Genomic DNA, 15,746 nt, shown 5'->3' with positions numbered 1-15,746 from the left:
TATAAATATGTCGTAATAATAACTACGAATATTAGTTATATTGTGTACGTATTTAATTAATGTAATTTTATTTATTACGTAATGGTATTTGGATTCAATTTATATAAATATTAATTACTGTATGTTATGACTTGCTATATGTAAAGAAGTTTTTTACATTGGTTATTAAACGAAATCTAAAACACCTAGCAGTCGCCCAACCCGTCATAAAAAAATATTGCCAGTATTATAATTTATTACAACACAACCGTAGACTATAGCTATATGGACTGCATGTCCTTTCCCTGAGAGGAAAAAAATCGAACAAAAAAAAGTTTTATGTTTATTTTTTTTGTTTTACTTATCCTTATAGGAAAGGATCAAATATGAAGAAGTATAAACGTAGACTAGGCTGTACGGTCTAAGGATCTTTGCCTGTTCCATCACTAAAAAGGAGATGGACGAATATGGAAAAAAAAACTTATAGGAAAGGCAAAGAGTCTAAGCCCATACAGCCCATTGATGTTTATTTTAAAAACCGCGCGAAAAATTCTGTACAAGTCTAAAGTTATCTATGCCGTTGCCATGGAGACAAGTTGATGTCAACAAAAATTAATTACTGTAATAAGCACGATTGTGTAGGTGTAGTTATTTACTAACTAGTGGCTGCATTGATTAGATTGGAAACAATATGTCATACAGAGATCTCAGAAGTAAGTGAACAAAAATATTATTCCACAAAAATAAAAATACTATTTAACAGAATTTATGTAGGACTAGTTCCTGCTGGCAATCTGTGCTAAGAGGCCGTCCATTAATCACGTGATCTTTTTAGCATCTTTTAACCCTTCCTCCCTCTACCTTGGTGAGACATAGTGAGGTTTAGGACAACCTGCTCCCCCCCTCCCCCCAATATTACGTGTATTTTTATTGCTTGCAAAGTATCTTAAAATAGAGAATATCATGTTTAAATACAGGTATATACTGTATTTCTATTTTACTCTGAAAATAAATACTATGGTAAAAATATGTAGACTAGGTTGCACGTTGTTTTTGATAAAAAAATAAATAAAAACAGAAAAAATAAATACATATCTTACTACACACCCCCTTCCGCTTTTGATATTTCGTGATTTTTGACCCCATTGCAATGTACCATGTCAGGTTAACCTCCGAGGAGGTCAAACCTGGAAAAATAAATTCGCCTGGAATTTATTACGATGGGACAACTGATCTGATCTCATGCTCAGTTCATAATTCTGAACTGGTGTACCGCCAGCGGAAACCGTTAGCGCAGGTGGATGCACCATTCCATTATCATCCATAAAAAAAAATAGGATCATTAGTCCACATTACTGACAATATCCTCTCTCCTAACTAAGACTTTAGCGAGGCAATGCGAGCGCTGGGCTTCCCCCGGCCGATATCACTGGAGAGCTTCAGGACTCCCAACTGGGAGCTGGTGGAGGAGTGTCTGCGGTGGCTGGCGGCGCGCGTGGAGCCCGACGCGGCGCTGGACGGTGGTCGAGACACCGTGGAGCAAAGGGTGGCTCTTGTCACACACGCAGCTGCCTTGTTTGTGAGATTTTGTATATTGTGCCTACACTTGTATTATTTCTGTCAACACTCGAGATCCTTCCATTAGTACCTCTTTAGACAACATAGATTTAAGTTAAGTGTAAAATAATCCACTCCGACTGTACTATATAATGTGTTACTAATAAGCTATGTAGTACACTACCAAATAAACTTACTAATGTACATTAAATAGTACAATTTCTTCACCGGTGTACTCACTACCTAGATATCATAATCTATACATATAAATAAAATTGGAGTGTCTGACCATTTCAGACACTCGGGACCGATTTTGACGGGACTTTTTTGGCAGGTAGCTGATGTAATATAATAAGGAGTAACTTAGGCTACTTTTATTTTAGAAAATAAAGTTAAATTTCAAGCGGACGAAGTCGCGGGAACAGCTAGTCTATATATAAAAAGAAAATTGGAGTGGAGTATCTGTTTGTAATATTGAAATAACCGTTTCTTACTACATGTATATGAATATAAATACGGTACATACACCAAAATAACATTTTTTACAATTTTTGTCTGTCTGTCTGTCTGTTTGTGCCGGCCAATCTCAGAAATGGATGGACCGATTTTGACGAGACTTTTATTGGCAGACAGCTGATGCAATAAGGTGAAACTTCAGCTACTTTTATTTTAGAAAAATAAAGTTAAATTCCACGCATACCAAGTCACGGGTATAGCTAGTTTTAAAAAAACAATATAGGCTGTAGAAATGTTCATAAGTTAATGAATTATTTAATTTAAATTAAATTTCAATATGGTAATGTTCTGGCATGTATCTTACTAACATTATAAACGCGAAAGTTTGTGGTATGGGTGAATGGATGGATGGATGTTTGTTACTCTTTCACGCAAAAACTACTAAACGAATTTTGATGAAAGTTTACAGTAATACTGGAGAAATGGGGGTAATAATGAAATAAAGGGGGCGCACAGTACGTACCTGCGACTGTAGAGCGGGTTTATTATTGCACAGCTGCTGCACTCATGAATAACACAGGCTCGCACACATTACTTATTGTTAATGTCAATATTATATTAATTAATTTAAAGCGGAGCGGTTGGGACGAATGTCACCATTCACGGTAGTAGACGAGGTCGTCGGGACCGCATGACATACTGTGCGCGGGAAAGGGATGAGGATATGGCTAACACCATAACACTTGATATGTTTATAAATGCTGCGAATATTACATCAGAATAACACAAAGGCTATATATTTCACGTGTATCATAGCTAGTCTCTATGGGTGCCATGGGCTTGTACTCGTATATACTATTACATACTGTGATTGTGAGTGGTGAAACGGATTGGCTTTTCTTTTTATCTTCACAATTTTTTTTTCCTTTTGATACTGTTATTGTAACTGATTTCGGTTTTTGTGAGCATTGAATATTGTAATTCATTCTATATATATTTATATTTGTGTATCCTAGATCTTATTTAATATATTTTTTTGTGTTTAAATTATATGTATCTGTATGTAGTAAAAAACCCGCATCTTAGTTTTTTTTTTATGAGTAATGGGGGCTGACTGAATACCAGCGCTGTATAGGTGCACCTCACTAAGGTTGTGCTTATATCAGCAACAGCTGAGGCAGCTCCTATTGCCAACTTCCATGTTATTACTTATCTCTTGTTTTGTGTCTTATTGTAAATTGTATTATTTGTGTTGTGTTGGCAATAAATCAATTATCTATCTATCTATCTATCTATAAATTTCACGCAGATGAAACCGCAATGCACAGCTAGTTTTTTATGAACGTTTCAGCACTCGCGAGCAAACTTGAAGTTAAACGGTAAGAAGATTTACGGTGCAGACGGCTGGGCGGTCCGGGAGATGCTGAAGGTGGCTGCACTGCTGCGGACCGCGCTGGAGTCACCGCCGCCAGATGACACCCAAGTGGATTCTAATGTCTTGACCTATGATGTTAGCAAATGTCTTGACCTATGATGTTAATAATAATAAATACCTGTCGCAGCCACAATAAGTACACACACACTCACGGGCACACACATACACACACACACTGTTGCAACCGACTAGAAGAAGGGGAAAGGGCATTAACAAAATATAAACAGAATAGAATAATAATAATCATCTCAGGACAATTCACACAGCGCCATCTAGACCCAAGTTAAGCTAGCTAAAGCTTGTGTTATGGATACGATTTGTATTCATGAGTATGATTGTTTGTATCGGTCTGGGTGTTTTCTATGTATAATATGTATGTATTTACAAAAAAAAATTGTAACGTTGTCCGCTAAAAAACTTATTCCTGCCAGATAATATATAATAGAGTATCTAATAAATTATGTATATATAATACTGATATCATATATTTTACATAGATATATTTTTTTATATTATTATTATTATTATTTATTTGACAACCTCGGTATAATGGTCGCGGGTTCGATAACTGTATTTATAACTGTATCTAGTGCCCATAACACAAGCTCTAGCTAGCTTAACTTGGGTCTAGATGGCGCTGTGTGACTTGTCCTGAGATTATTATTATTATTATTACATACATATATTATATGAATTATACCTCCCTTTTTACGGGGGTAATATATTGAAACACGCGGGCCTTAGCCAAGCATGGATGAGTTATGTGATGAAGATAGAAATTTTCTTACTATTCGGCATGTGTTTAGTATGACGGCTTTTTGTAATAGATCTATTTAATAGTTTATTATTATTATTATTATTTATTATTTTATTATATTTATATTATTATTATATTTGCACTTCCAACAGTTATTCTCAGTACCACTATATACAAGGAATAACTAAACACTATAAATAAAAAGGGTTGATTTAATGAATAAATAAATAAGAATGGAGAATTATTTTGTCTGTTTGTCAATACGGATATCGTAACGCTATAAAACTCTCTCATTCAGATGGTACAGATTTTATTGCAACAATAACCTTTCAAAAACCAATTATTTCATAACCATGATAGCAAGCAAGCTGACCCACCTCATGGAAAGTAGTAAACAGCACCACCAGAAACCAGAAAACGAGTCTGTAATGCTCGGAGTTCCCTGTGCCAGAGGATTACGGTCATGTCTCCGTAATTTAATTTTTTTTTTCGGATTCTAATGCTGTTGGTCGCAGCTGGCCTTTATAGCTTCACCGGACGATAGGGCGCGAGTGCAGATGGCACTCCAAACCCGGGGAAGGAGGGGGAAGGGGATTGTTAGAAATGTGGATTGATAACCCCATTGCTAGCGATGTACCATGTCAGGTCGACCTCCACGCGGTTCCCCCTGGAAACCATCGTGTTAAATTGTTGGTGAATTTGTCACGATGTGCTAACTGACCTGACCTCATGCTCATCTTATCATCCTCCACTGGTGCACCAGCGTAAACCGTTAGCGCAGGCGGGTGCACCATTCCATTATCAATCATAAAAAGAAAACACGCGGAAGGACTTATTGAGCGGCTGAAGGCCAACTTCCGTCCGACGGATACGAATTTAGTCAGAGGGCACCGCTAGGGGTTCGAACCTCGACTCAGACCGTCGTGATTTCGATCCCCGTTTGAATTGGACGGGGGATCGATCGGAGGGGTAATTTCACTGTCATAAGTATGTATTTCCTTTTATTGTTCCAGTTATCAGAAATTAAACAAGCGCGTGCTTTGGCAACCGACATCACAGCGAAGGGTGCTTTCCTGTACGATCTACTTGCTAAGGAAGCAGAGAATAAGGTTTTTTTTCGGACTACTCTAATGCTGTTGGCCGCAGCTGGCCTTTACAGCTTCACCGGACGATAGGGGGCGAGTGCAGATGATGATCTATTCTCCCAAATTTGAATTTTAACAACTGTATTTATCATAAACATGTTCCACTATTATTTGAAAAAAAATACGAGCTGAGTTTCTTGTCAGTTCTTCTCATCTCGATATCATTCCGAACTGACGGTAGATTTGACATATCATAAGAGTCTGTAATAGACCTACATGAATAAAGATATTTTGAATTTGAATTTGAATTTGACGGCACTCCAAACCAAAGGAAGGACTTATGGAGCGGCTGAAGGCCAACTCCCGCCTGATGGATACGACTTTAGTCTGAGGGCACCGCTAGGGGTTCGAACCTCGGCTCAGGCCGTCGTAATATCGATCCCCGTTAAATTGGACGGGGGATCGATCGGAGGGGGTATCTGGCAAACATAAGTATTATATACCTACTATTTAAAAGTTGGAATACCAAACACACTGGCCCAATTGACGACCTCGGTGGACTAGCGGTTTAGCACACCGCCTTACTTCCGATGGTCGCGGGTTCGATTCCTCGCACGTCACAAACATTTGTTCATGAGTATGTTTGTTTGTATCGCTCTGGGTGTTTTCCATTTGTATTATATATTTAAAAAAAAAAATGCATTACTAGTCTAGTACCTAGTATTCATTACTATGACTTTTTTTGGATCGGTCTGTTTTCCATTTATATTATGTGTTTAAAAAAAAAAAGTTAAATTATCCAGGTATTTATATCAGTTGTCTAGTACACATAACATAAGCTCTGCTTATCGTGGGACTAGATGACGCTATGTTAATGGTTCAGAAGTTATTTATTTATTAAAAAAAAAATGTATTACTACTCTGGTACCCATTATAACTGCTTTTAAATACAGCACACGTTTAAAATTTATACAATAAAGTCTTGATTCGTAAACACGTCGTGACGTGTCTATAGTTTTTTTTAGTCTCTTTTCCAATTTAATGAAGTACAATAACAAGTCTAAACTAGTCTTAAATATCGTCTTCATATCTCCATAGTTTGTTAACTGAGCATATACTATTTTTATTAACTCTAACATTTCACCAATCATAAAAGCAAAGCTCTACTTATTTTAAGACCCACGAAGCTCTACTTACCTTGGGGCTAGATGGCGCTGTGTGAATTGTCCATCGTTATAATTATTATTATCTGTCACTAGGAACAACGTGAGCAAGCTCTTTCTCGCCCTCTGGACATGGCAGCCATGGAGTCGTGTCTCCGTCGCGCTTTAGAAACTGTCTCCGGTAAAGTAGCAAATGGCCGAGAACAGATCGACAACGTTGCAGCTAGCGAGTCTGCACTCGATGCTAAGCTGGAGCGGAGAAGAGCTGAGCTGCAGAGAGCTGAGAAGAGGTTGCATACGGTACAGAAGATCAAGTGAGTCGGATTAGCAATAACACTTTTTTGGTTCGCGTGGAAAAATCTTCATTAAACTATTCATCTGCCTGAGGGGTGGCTAGGGGTGTTTGGGATTCTTACTTGCTGGAGAAATTGGGGGGAGTGGATAAAGGTAAGTGGACTGTATGGAAATAAATAAGGGATGCAAAGCATGTACCTGCGACTGTAGAGCGAGATTCTGGCACAGCTGCTCCACTCGATACAATACTAGGTTTAACACAGGCACTTACACAATCAAAAGTTTCAAGGACCGTTTCCGCTAAAGTAGCGAAGGGTCGAGAACAGATCGACAATGTTGCAGCTAGTGAGTCTGCACTCGATGCTAAGTTGGAGCAGAGAACAGCAGAGCTGCAGAGAGCTGAGAAGAGGTTGCATACAGGACAGAAGATCAAGTGAGTCGGATTAGCAACAATACTTTTTTGGTTCGCGTGGAAAAATCTTCAATAGACCGTTCATATGCCTAAGGGGTGACTAGGGGTGCTTGGGATTCTTACTTGCTGGAGAAATTGGGGGGAGCTGATAAAGGAAACATTACTTTCCATACAGTCCACTTAGGACTGTGCGGGTGTTTATTGTGGAGTCACCTACCAGTAATGGTATTTCCTAACCGATACAATATTGAAACCTTCAAGAAAAGAGCTTATTCCTTCTTAAAATTCTGGCAACGCACTTGCAATTTCCCGGTATTGCGGGTGCTCATGGGCGGCGGTAATCACTTAGCATAAGGCGAGCTGCGAGCTCGTTATCCTTACATAGTATAAAAAGAAATCGCTTCCGCTGTTAGCTTAGATCTTTTTTTGAACTACACATTGTATTTTAAGGTAGTTTTTAGAAATAGATAGATTCAAGAGGAAGTTTTACATGTATAATGCGAAGCCGAGATGGGTAGCTATAAAAGTGATTGATTCCCAAAGTGGTCTATATCGACCTCCAGGGGTCTATAACAAACTGCAAGGGTTCTACGACAGCGGTTATCTTGTTGTTGTTACTTTATGTTTTTAACACTAAACTTTACTACAGTTAGAAATTTACAAGAAATCAATACTAGGTAAGAATGGGGGTGTACCCAAAACCGAAAAATATGGCAAGAGGTCTACGACACAAATATGTTTGAGAACATCTGCTGTAAAAGAACATTTATAATATTCCATGTATGTTGTTAGACCAGCGTATCAAGGTGAGCTGACGGCTTTGGAGACTGAAATCGAGCAGCTGTGGGACCAGTACGTGCTGAGGTACCGCTGCGTCGAGGCTTTGAAGCATCAGCTCAGTGTGCTGGAAAGCGCACAGGCCGAGGTAACTTTTTTATATAACAGCAGTGGCAAATTATGTAACGGCCTCATGATGGTAAATGGTACCCATCGCCTATACAGGATGTAATTAGGGAAATATTACAATAGCAATAGAAATAATCTTTATCCAAATAAACTCAATACAAGCACTTTTTTCGAATAGTCATATTTTTGATTATACCACTCATTCGGAACGCAGACTCATCACACGAAGAATGAGCAAGAAACTTGTGTGTTGATATCCTCACAATATAATTTGAAGGTCTAGTGGTTTAGCACACCACCTTACTTCTCATAGTTGCGGGTTCGATTCCTCGCACGGCACAAACGTATGCATTCGTGAGTATAATTGTTTGTATCGGTCTGGGTGTTTCCTATGTATTTACGAAAAAAAATATCTATGTATTTGTATCAGTTATCCAGTACCCATATCACAAGCTTCAGCTAGCTTACTTGAGTCTAGATGGCACTGTGTGAATTGTCCTGAGATTATTATTATTATGATTTTTTTTATAGATGATAATGTAATGGTGCACCCGTTTGCGCTAACGGTTTACGCTGGCGGGGCACCAGTGGAGGATGATAAGATGAGCATAAGGTCAGGTCAGTTAGCCCATCGTGACAAATTCACCAAGAATTTATCACGATGGTTTCCAGGGGGAACCGCGTGGAAGTAGCCTGGCCTGGTACATTGCTAGCAATAAGATAATCAATCCACATTACTAACAATCCCCTTTCCCCCCTATTATTGTGATTAACCAATAGGAGGCAGAAGAACAACAAGCTGCAATACTGCAGCTCATACATAAATACGAAGCGGAAGATGTCCTGGGCAAACTTAGCGATTCAGAAGACATGGACTCCAGTGATGATGGTAAAGACTTGAGCGAGGTGAAGCAGCCTCGACCTGCCACTAGGCCCAAGACTCGGCTGAGGATCAAGACAGCTGGTGGCGCAGCGGAGTCTCGCCGCGCGTTCGGTAACATGGCGGCAGCGGCGAGAGATTCTCTCGATGAAATCCGTGATGAAGACGCTTCGCGTTCTGACTCGGACTTCTCCGACAGACAGTATTATGGTGAGTGTCCAATACTAAAATGATGCATGGCTCATGTACGAGTGCTGCTTGTGGGGACTGGTCTGTTCAGGTTACGAACACTGATTAGATTTTTTGTTTGTTGCAATAGCATATGTAAACATGTACATTTGCAATTGCATATGCTGACTCTATTCTCCCAATTTTTGAATTTAAATGAATCTGTATTATTATAAACATGTACAACATTAATTTGAAAAGAATACGAGCTGAGTTTCTTGTCAGTTCTCATCTCGAAATCATTCCGAACTGACGGTAGATTTGACATATCATAAGAGTCTGTATTAGACCTACATGAATAAAGATGTTTTGAATTTTGAAAATGGTAGGTTAATCGTATTGTGTATTTTGTTACTATACTTCTTTATTTTTATAAATTACTAGCGATTTGCCCCGGCTTCGCACGGATGCCTTACAAGTTGCATTTCTCGGCATGTTCTCCATTAAGCAGTTCATGAAGGATATATCATATCATATCCGATTTATCACGATAGTTTCCAGGGGGAATCACGTAGGTCAACCCGACATGGTACATTGCTAGCAATAAGATCATCAGTCCCTATTACCAACAATCCTTACCCCCTTATATATAGAGTTTATATTCGACTACTTTGCAGGGGGTGATGTTGGGTCCCGCTGGAGTCGTTCACGGCCGCGGCCCGCTACCCGCACGCTGGGGGCAGCTGATGATGATGACTATGCTGATCTTATTAATGGTGAAATCATATTATATACTTCTACCATCTGACTGCCTCAGTGGTCTGGCAGTTGATAAACTGCCGGTTTAGGATTAGTGTGACGCGGGAATTTTATACAGGGTTACTGGTTAAGTGGACCTATTGACGTTAAAGGCGTATAGTTTACATAATTTCAAACAGATTTCACTATGAGACACCTATCCTAAATTCCGTTTTCGAGATATTCTTTACAAAAATTTCCCGATCTTCGGCTGTTAGCTTAGTTATTTTAAAATGTGTAAGTCTTATTATTATTATTTTATAATATTGGTTATTAAGGTGATAGAGCATCTTAATTTACATGTAAAATATCAAATAATCCTTATCACTTATGTTAGAATTCACATCATTATTGTAGAAAAAATCCGATATTTTAAAAATATATTAAAAGAAGGTAGTTTGTTTTTAGTACTAATGAAGTACCCAATGTAAAGATTATTACAAATATTGTAAATAGCGCCATCTAGTATTTATAGACCAACCTACTGCACTGACTTCAGTCTATAAATACGGGTCGGTAGTTGAATAATCCTCTTTGGTTGGGTGAGCCGCGGCATTCAGTCGACGAGTGCAGAGCGTGCCGGTTGTGTTTTGGATATTAAAGTGAATTGTATTAGGAATAGGTTCATCCCGATCTTAGTTGGGCCTGGGGGGAAGCTGCAAGTAGTGAAGGCGAGTGTTAATGCATTCTAAAAGAGCTCTTTAAACCTACACCCGTGTCACAAGTCACGGGCGCTACTTAGGGTTTCCCTTGCGGTAGCCGGCTTCAAAGCATCAGTCGTCCATCATAATTAGTGCTTCTTACACTTAGGGGTATGAAAAATAGATAGTAGTCGATTCTCAGACCTACTGAAAATGCATATAAAATTTTATAAAATCAGACAAGCCGTTTTGGAGGAGTATGGTAAATAACATTGTGAAACGAGAATGTTATATATGTTTAAGGTTATTACTTCCCTTGTCCAGGAGTTGGAGCCGGTGATGCAGAAGACGGGGACTCGCTAGGTAGTTCCTCGGAGAGTGAACTCCGGCTGACGAGCGCGAGACCCAGTGCAGCACCAGGTCGAGCGTCTGTTCTCAGCGACAACGAGTTCTAGAATGAACCGGGTTATCCGCAATATACCAAGGGGATACTGGTTGAGGTCTCGCGACCCCTTTACTCCGGCATCAATTCTGGGGCATAACCCCCAGCCCCCCATGCTTGAAAAAAACTGTAAATATCAAATTAAAAAATAGTAAAATCGTATATAATTTAATGTTAGTAATAAATAGAATATATAATAAGAAGGGCGTTAAAAACAAGAAAAAACAATGTAATTGTCAAAATTTTTTTCGGAATCAAAAGTTGCAATTTTTCCATCTGTCAGATTCTCTTCTATGTCAGTTTTAATTTGTAACTCTTCTTGATTTTCCGTTTAAACTTGAACTTGAATTGAATTTCTAAAATGTAAATATACATTTAAAACTGTAGGGTTGGCTACACTGTCTGCATCCCCAAGAGGGTACAGGTCGGGGCCTCAGGGCCCCTTTGGCCTGGAATCGACTCCGGTAGCAACAATCCCCGAGGGACTAGATTTAAGACCTTTTATATGGGCAGGAAATTTTCTAGATGATTTCTAGAATGATGTTATCCATCACTAAGTGTTGTTAGTTGAAATTAATAGACGGGTTTGCCAACCTAATATTTTTGTCTCATTTGAACGAGCTCAAAAATCTCTTACTTCGTTATTTCTATAGGTCTAATAAAATAAATTTTTATATTTGGTCACCTGTTCTTTGTTACCTGTCTAGATAGACATAGACAGAGAGAGGGCCCACTCGCGCTGCCAGTCCTTCGACTCGCGCACGAAAAACCGACAATCGAGGGAGCGCCGGGCAGCGCGAGTGGCAGCGCCAATGGCATGGGAAGTGTTTCCACTCGTGTTTATACTCTCGCGCTGCTCACTTCCCTGCCCACTCGGGCTGAGTGTAAATTGGGCATAACATTTTTGGTTGGTAATTTATTGTCGGCCAGATTAGAACTTGCGACTTTAATCCACATTTTGTTAGGCTAGATTCGAATTTACAACACTTGAATCTGCAAGTTGGAGTAAATAACATTTATTTGTATCTGAAATTACACTTACATGATGCAATTAACTACCCGTCACGAGACATGTTTTTCAGCGGCGTGGTGGAGGCGTCCATAGGGTCATTGATGGCTCCCAAAGTCAAAAAGAATTTATGGTCGAGCATGCTCACTAAAATGTGATGGCTGGCTCATCCGTCATACTCGTGAACGAGTGCTGCTTGTAGGGACTGGTCTGCTCTTATCACTACGACTGATTTAATCTTATTGTGTATTTATATTTGACCCAAAAAAAATTGTGCTGGTTGGTAGTTTGTATTCACACGTTTTGACTTGTAAATGTACACTTTATTATTTATAAGAGCAACACACAAGTTTCTTGCTCATTCTTCTTGTGATGAGACAGCTTTCCGAACGAGCGGGAAATAAAAAAAAATTACGACTATTCAAAAGTGCTTAAATTAAGTTTATTTGAATAAATGATTTCTATTCTATAATTAACATAGAAATAAAAGTCTTATAATAATTTTGATCAATTTATTCACACATCAGTTTACAAGCGTTCGATGTATTTTTGAGTTACAATAATTTTTTTTAGAAAAATAAATAATTCATTAATACAATAACTCTTTATATCTATCCCAAATTAATAATCCTTTATAAACATTAGGTAATCATAGTATATATATTACAATATTGACATTATTTCTTATCTATGTACACGAAATTTATAAAAATGTAAGTTTAAATTAAAAAAAAAACGTATAGAAGTGAATGGCTAAATCAATTTTAATAATACTCTCTCGTCTATTCACCATTTTCGATGTGTATGTTTTACATACATAGTTTTTTTTTTAAATACATAATATATATAAAAACAGCCAGACAGATACAAACAGTCATACTCATGGATATAAATGTTTGTACCGTACGAGGAATCGAACCCGCGACCATCGGTCGTAAAGCGGTGTGCTAGACCACCTAGGTCGTATATGTATGTCTACAGTAAATGAGATTTTTTTAATATTCACAATTTAGTTTTAAGTATACAATTAATTTTTATATTTAGTTAGTATTTATAAATATTACATTTGCTCCCGGTTTTTCTCGATTTGACTCCAATATAAATCGTTGCTAAATTAGAAATACAAACTAAGTTCTTAAAGTTACATACTGCTATATACAGAAAGAAATATACATATGCAATATTTATAGATTCGTTAAGTAATCATAAAATAAAATACAATAATCATTACATAGTATAAAACAAAGTCGCTGTCGCTGTCTGTCCGTCCCTATGTATGCTTAAATCTTTAAAACTACGCAACGGATTTTGAAACGGTTTATTTTAATAGATAGAGTGATTCAAGAGGAAGGTTTATATATATAATACATGTACACCCGTGCAAAGCAGGGGCGTGTAGCTAGTAAATATATTAAAAGCTATTTAAGTGTTTCAAATATGATGCGGTCATTATTTATATATATAATTAGTAAATCACATGATCTTACCACGTTTTATATTTATTGAGTTCCCGATATTTCGGCAGTGTTTCAACTGCCATGATCACGGTTGAACTAATCCATCGGGAACTCAAAAAAATAAAACGTGGTAAGATCCCAGTGATTTACTAATTATATGTATATACATGGTCCTAAAAGAGGTGATCTAGGAGCTGTGCCTGGGAGTGGCCTAGATCGTTAGCTAGATCGCTTTTTCTTTAGGGGAATCGTATTACTATTAGTAGTATTTTGTCTGATAACTTATCTACGCGCAAGGCACTCCCTACTACTATAGATATTCTCTATATTTTAGGGTCGTATATATACACTTTATATCTTTATATATAAAAATTACGTGTCACGTTGTTTGTCCGCGATGTACTCCTAAATTACTGAACCGATTGCAAATTTGATTTGCACATTGTGTGCAATTTGATCCAACTTGAAAGATAGGATAGCTTACATCTCAATTTATAGTCGCAATATTATTTTATTCAAGAACCTTAGCTACAGCAACGCGTGGCTGGGTCTACTAGTATGTATGTAGTAAGGATAAATGGGTAAAGGCCTAAGATGCACTGTAGTGATAGGGATATCCCTATCACCGCCCTAGGGCTGACTGATAACGCAGTGAAAGGGATATCCCTATCACCGCCCTAGGGCTGACTGATAGCGCAGTGAAAGGGATATCCCTATCACCGCCCTAGGCTGACCGGTAGAGCAGTGAAAGTGATATCCCTATCACCGTCCTAGGGCTGACTGATAGTGCAGTGAAAGGGATATCCCTATCACCGTCCTATCCTTACTCATACCGTATATATACTTCTTAGAATTCATAATTTAGAAACAGGTCAATAAACAAATAAAAAAATGCGTTTAGCAATACGGCCGCCTTATTGTATTTATATTTGAAGAAAGTTTAAGAGAATTTTTTTCTATGTTCTCTATAATGCAATTAAAAGTATATTCCATCTATCTATTTATCTATCTAAAGGTATAAAAATAGAAATCTTAACCTATAACTGAATATAAAGACGAATTGAGCAAATTTAGATGTAACGCGTGTATTCACGCATCAGTAGTACGCTTGCGAGCTGAATTTGGCACCGCTTAGGTACATCGGACTTTTATTTCATATATTTACATACAAACACTAACATATACTATATGATAGAGCATATTACATTATCATATATATGTAGTAAATAAAGATTTATCTAAATACCGTTATTTGCCATAAAATTATTCGTGTTTAGACCCGGTTAATAATTTAAATAATATATATTAAACACGAAAGTTTAAAAATATATTACAATGTAAAAAGTAGCAATATTAAATACTTGTTGTATAGTGCGTAAGTTTATAGAAAGATACAGGAACAATAACTAAAGACTTTTAAAATGTGACAAAACATGAAAATGTTATTTTGGTGTATGTACCGTATTTATATTCATATGCATGTAGTAAAAACGGTTATTTCAATATTACAAAAACACTTCCAATTTAATTTATACGTATAGATGAAATCTTTGTATTGGAATAAAATAGGTACATCAATAAGATTACAAATTGTTGCTAAATATGACGCTATATATTTGACTAGCTTTTGCCCGCAACTTCGCTCGCGTTACTTTATCCCCTTAGGGGTGGAATTTATCAAAATCCTTTCTTAGCGGATGCCTACGTCATAACATCTACCTGCATGCCACATTTCAGCCCGATCCGTCCAGTGGTTTGGGCTGTGCGTTGATAGATCACTATGTCAGTCACCTTTGAGTTATATATTTGATTATGTAATATGCCCTTAAGGAATAAACTTATCTATAGTACTGATAGGCAGAGATAGTTTTTTTTAATCTAAATACCAAGATTTAGGTAGCGAATTATTTATCTTTACCTAGTATAAAATAAAGTCACTTCCGTTGTCTATCCGCTTATATCTTTAAAACTACGCAATGGATTGTGAAGCAGTTTTTTTTAATAGATAGTTTTTTTTTTTTTTCGGACTACTCTAATGCTGTTGGCCGTAGCTGGCCTTTACAGCTTCACCGGACGTTAGGGTGCAGATGGCACTCCAAACCCGCGGAAGGACTTATGGAGCGGCTGAAGGCCAAATCCTGCCTGACGGATACGACTTTAGTCTGAGGGCACCACTAGGGGTTCGAAACTCGGCTCAGACCGTCGTAATTTCGATCCCCGTTTGAATTGGACGGGGGATCGATCGGAGAGGCGCCCGGAGGCGCTGGGGTGGAGCGCCCGGGCGCGCGCAGGCGCCCGGTTGAATGC

At 37.9% G+C, this 15,746-nt stretch overlaps 1 protein-coding gene across 1 annotated transcript; it reads left to right on the top strand.

Annotated features, from left to right (window-relative positions):
* The first annotated feature begins 605 nt into the window (after positions 1-605).
* LOC131850636 (clusterin-associated protein 1) lies at positions 606-11,619 on the top strand. The gene is made up of 9 exons (XM_059200937.1): positions 606-692; positions 1,362-1,558; positions 3,344-3,510; positions 5,194-5,293; positions 6,529-6,746; positions 7,931-8,063; positions 8,825-9,134; positions 9,770-9,868; positions 10,856-11,619. The coding sequence occupies exons 1-9, from the start codon at positions 671-673 to the stop codon at positions 10,984-10,986; spliced, it is 1,377 nt and encodes a 458-aa protein (XP_059056920.1). The 5' UTR covers positions 606-670; the 3' UTR covers positions 10,987-11,619.
* Positions 11,620-15,746: the final 4,127 nt, after the last annotated feature.

Source organism: Achroia grisella, unplaced genomic scaffold (assembly GCF_030625045.1).
Source record: "Achroia grisella isolate CSIRO2021 unplaced genomic scaffold, CSIRO_AGI_Agris_v1 utg778, whole genome shotgun sequence".
Lineage (NCBI taxonomy): Eukaryota > Metazoa > Arthropoda > Insecta > Lepidoptera > Pyralidae > Achroia > Achroia grisella.
This window is presented reverse-complemented; position numbering and strand designations above follow the sequence as displayed.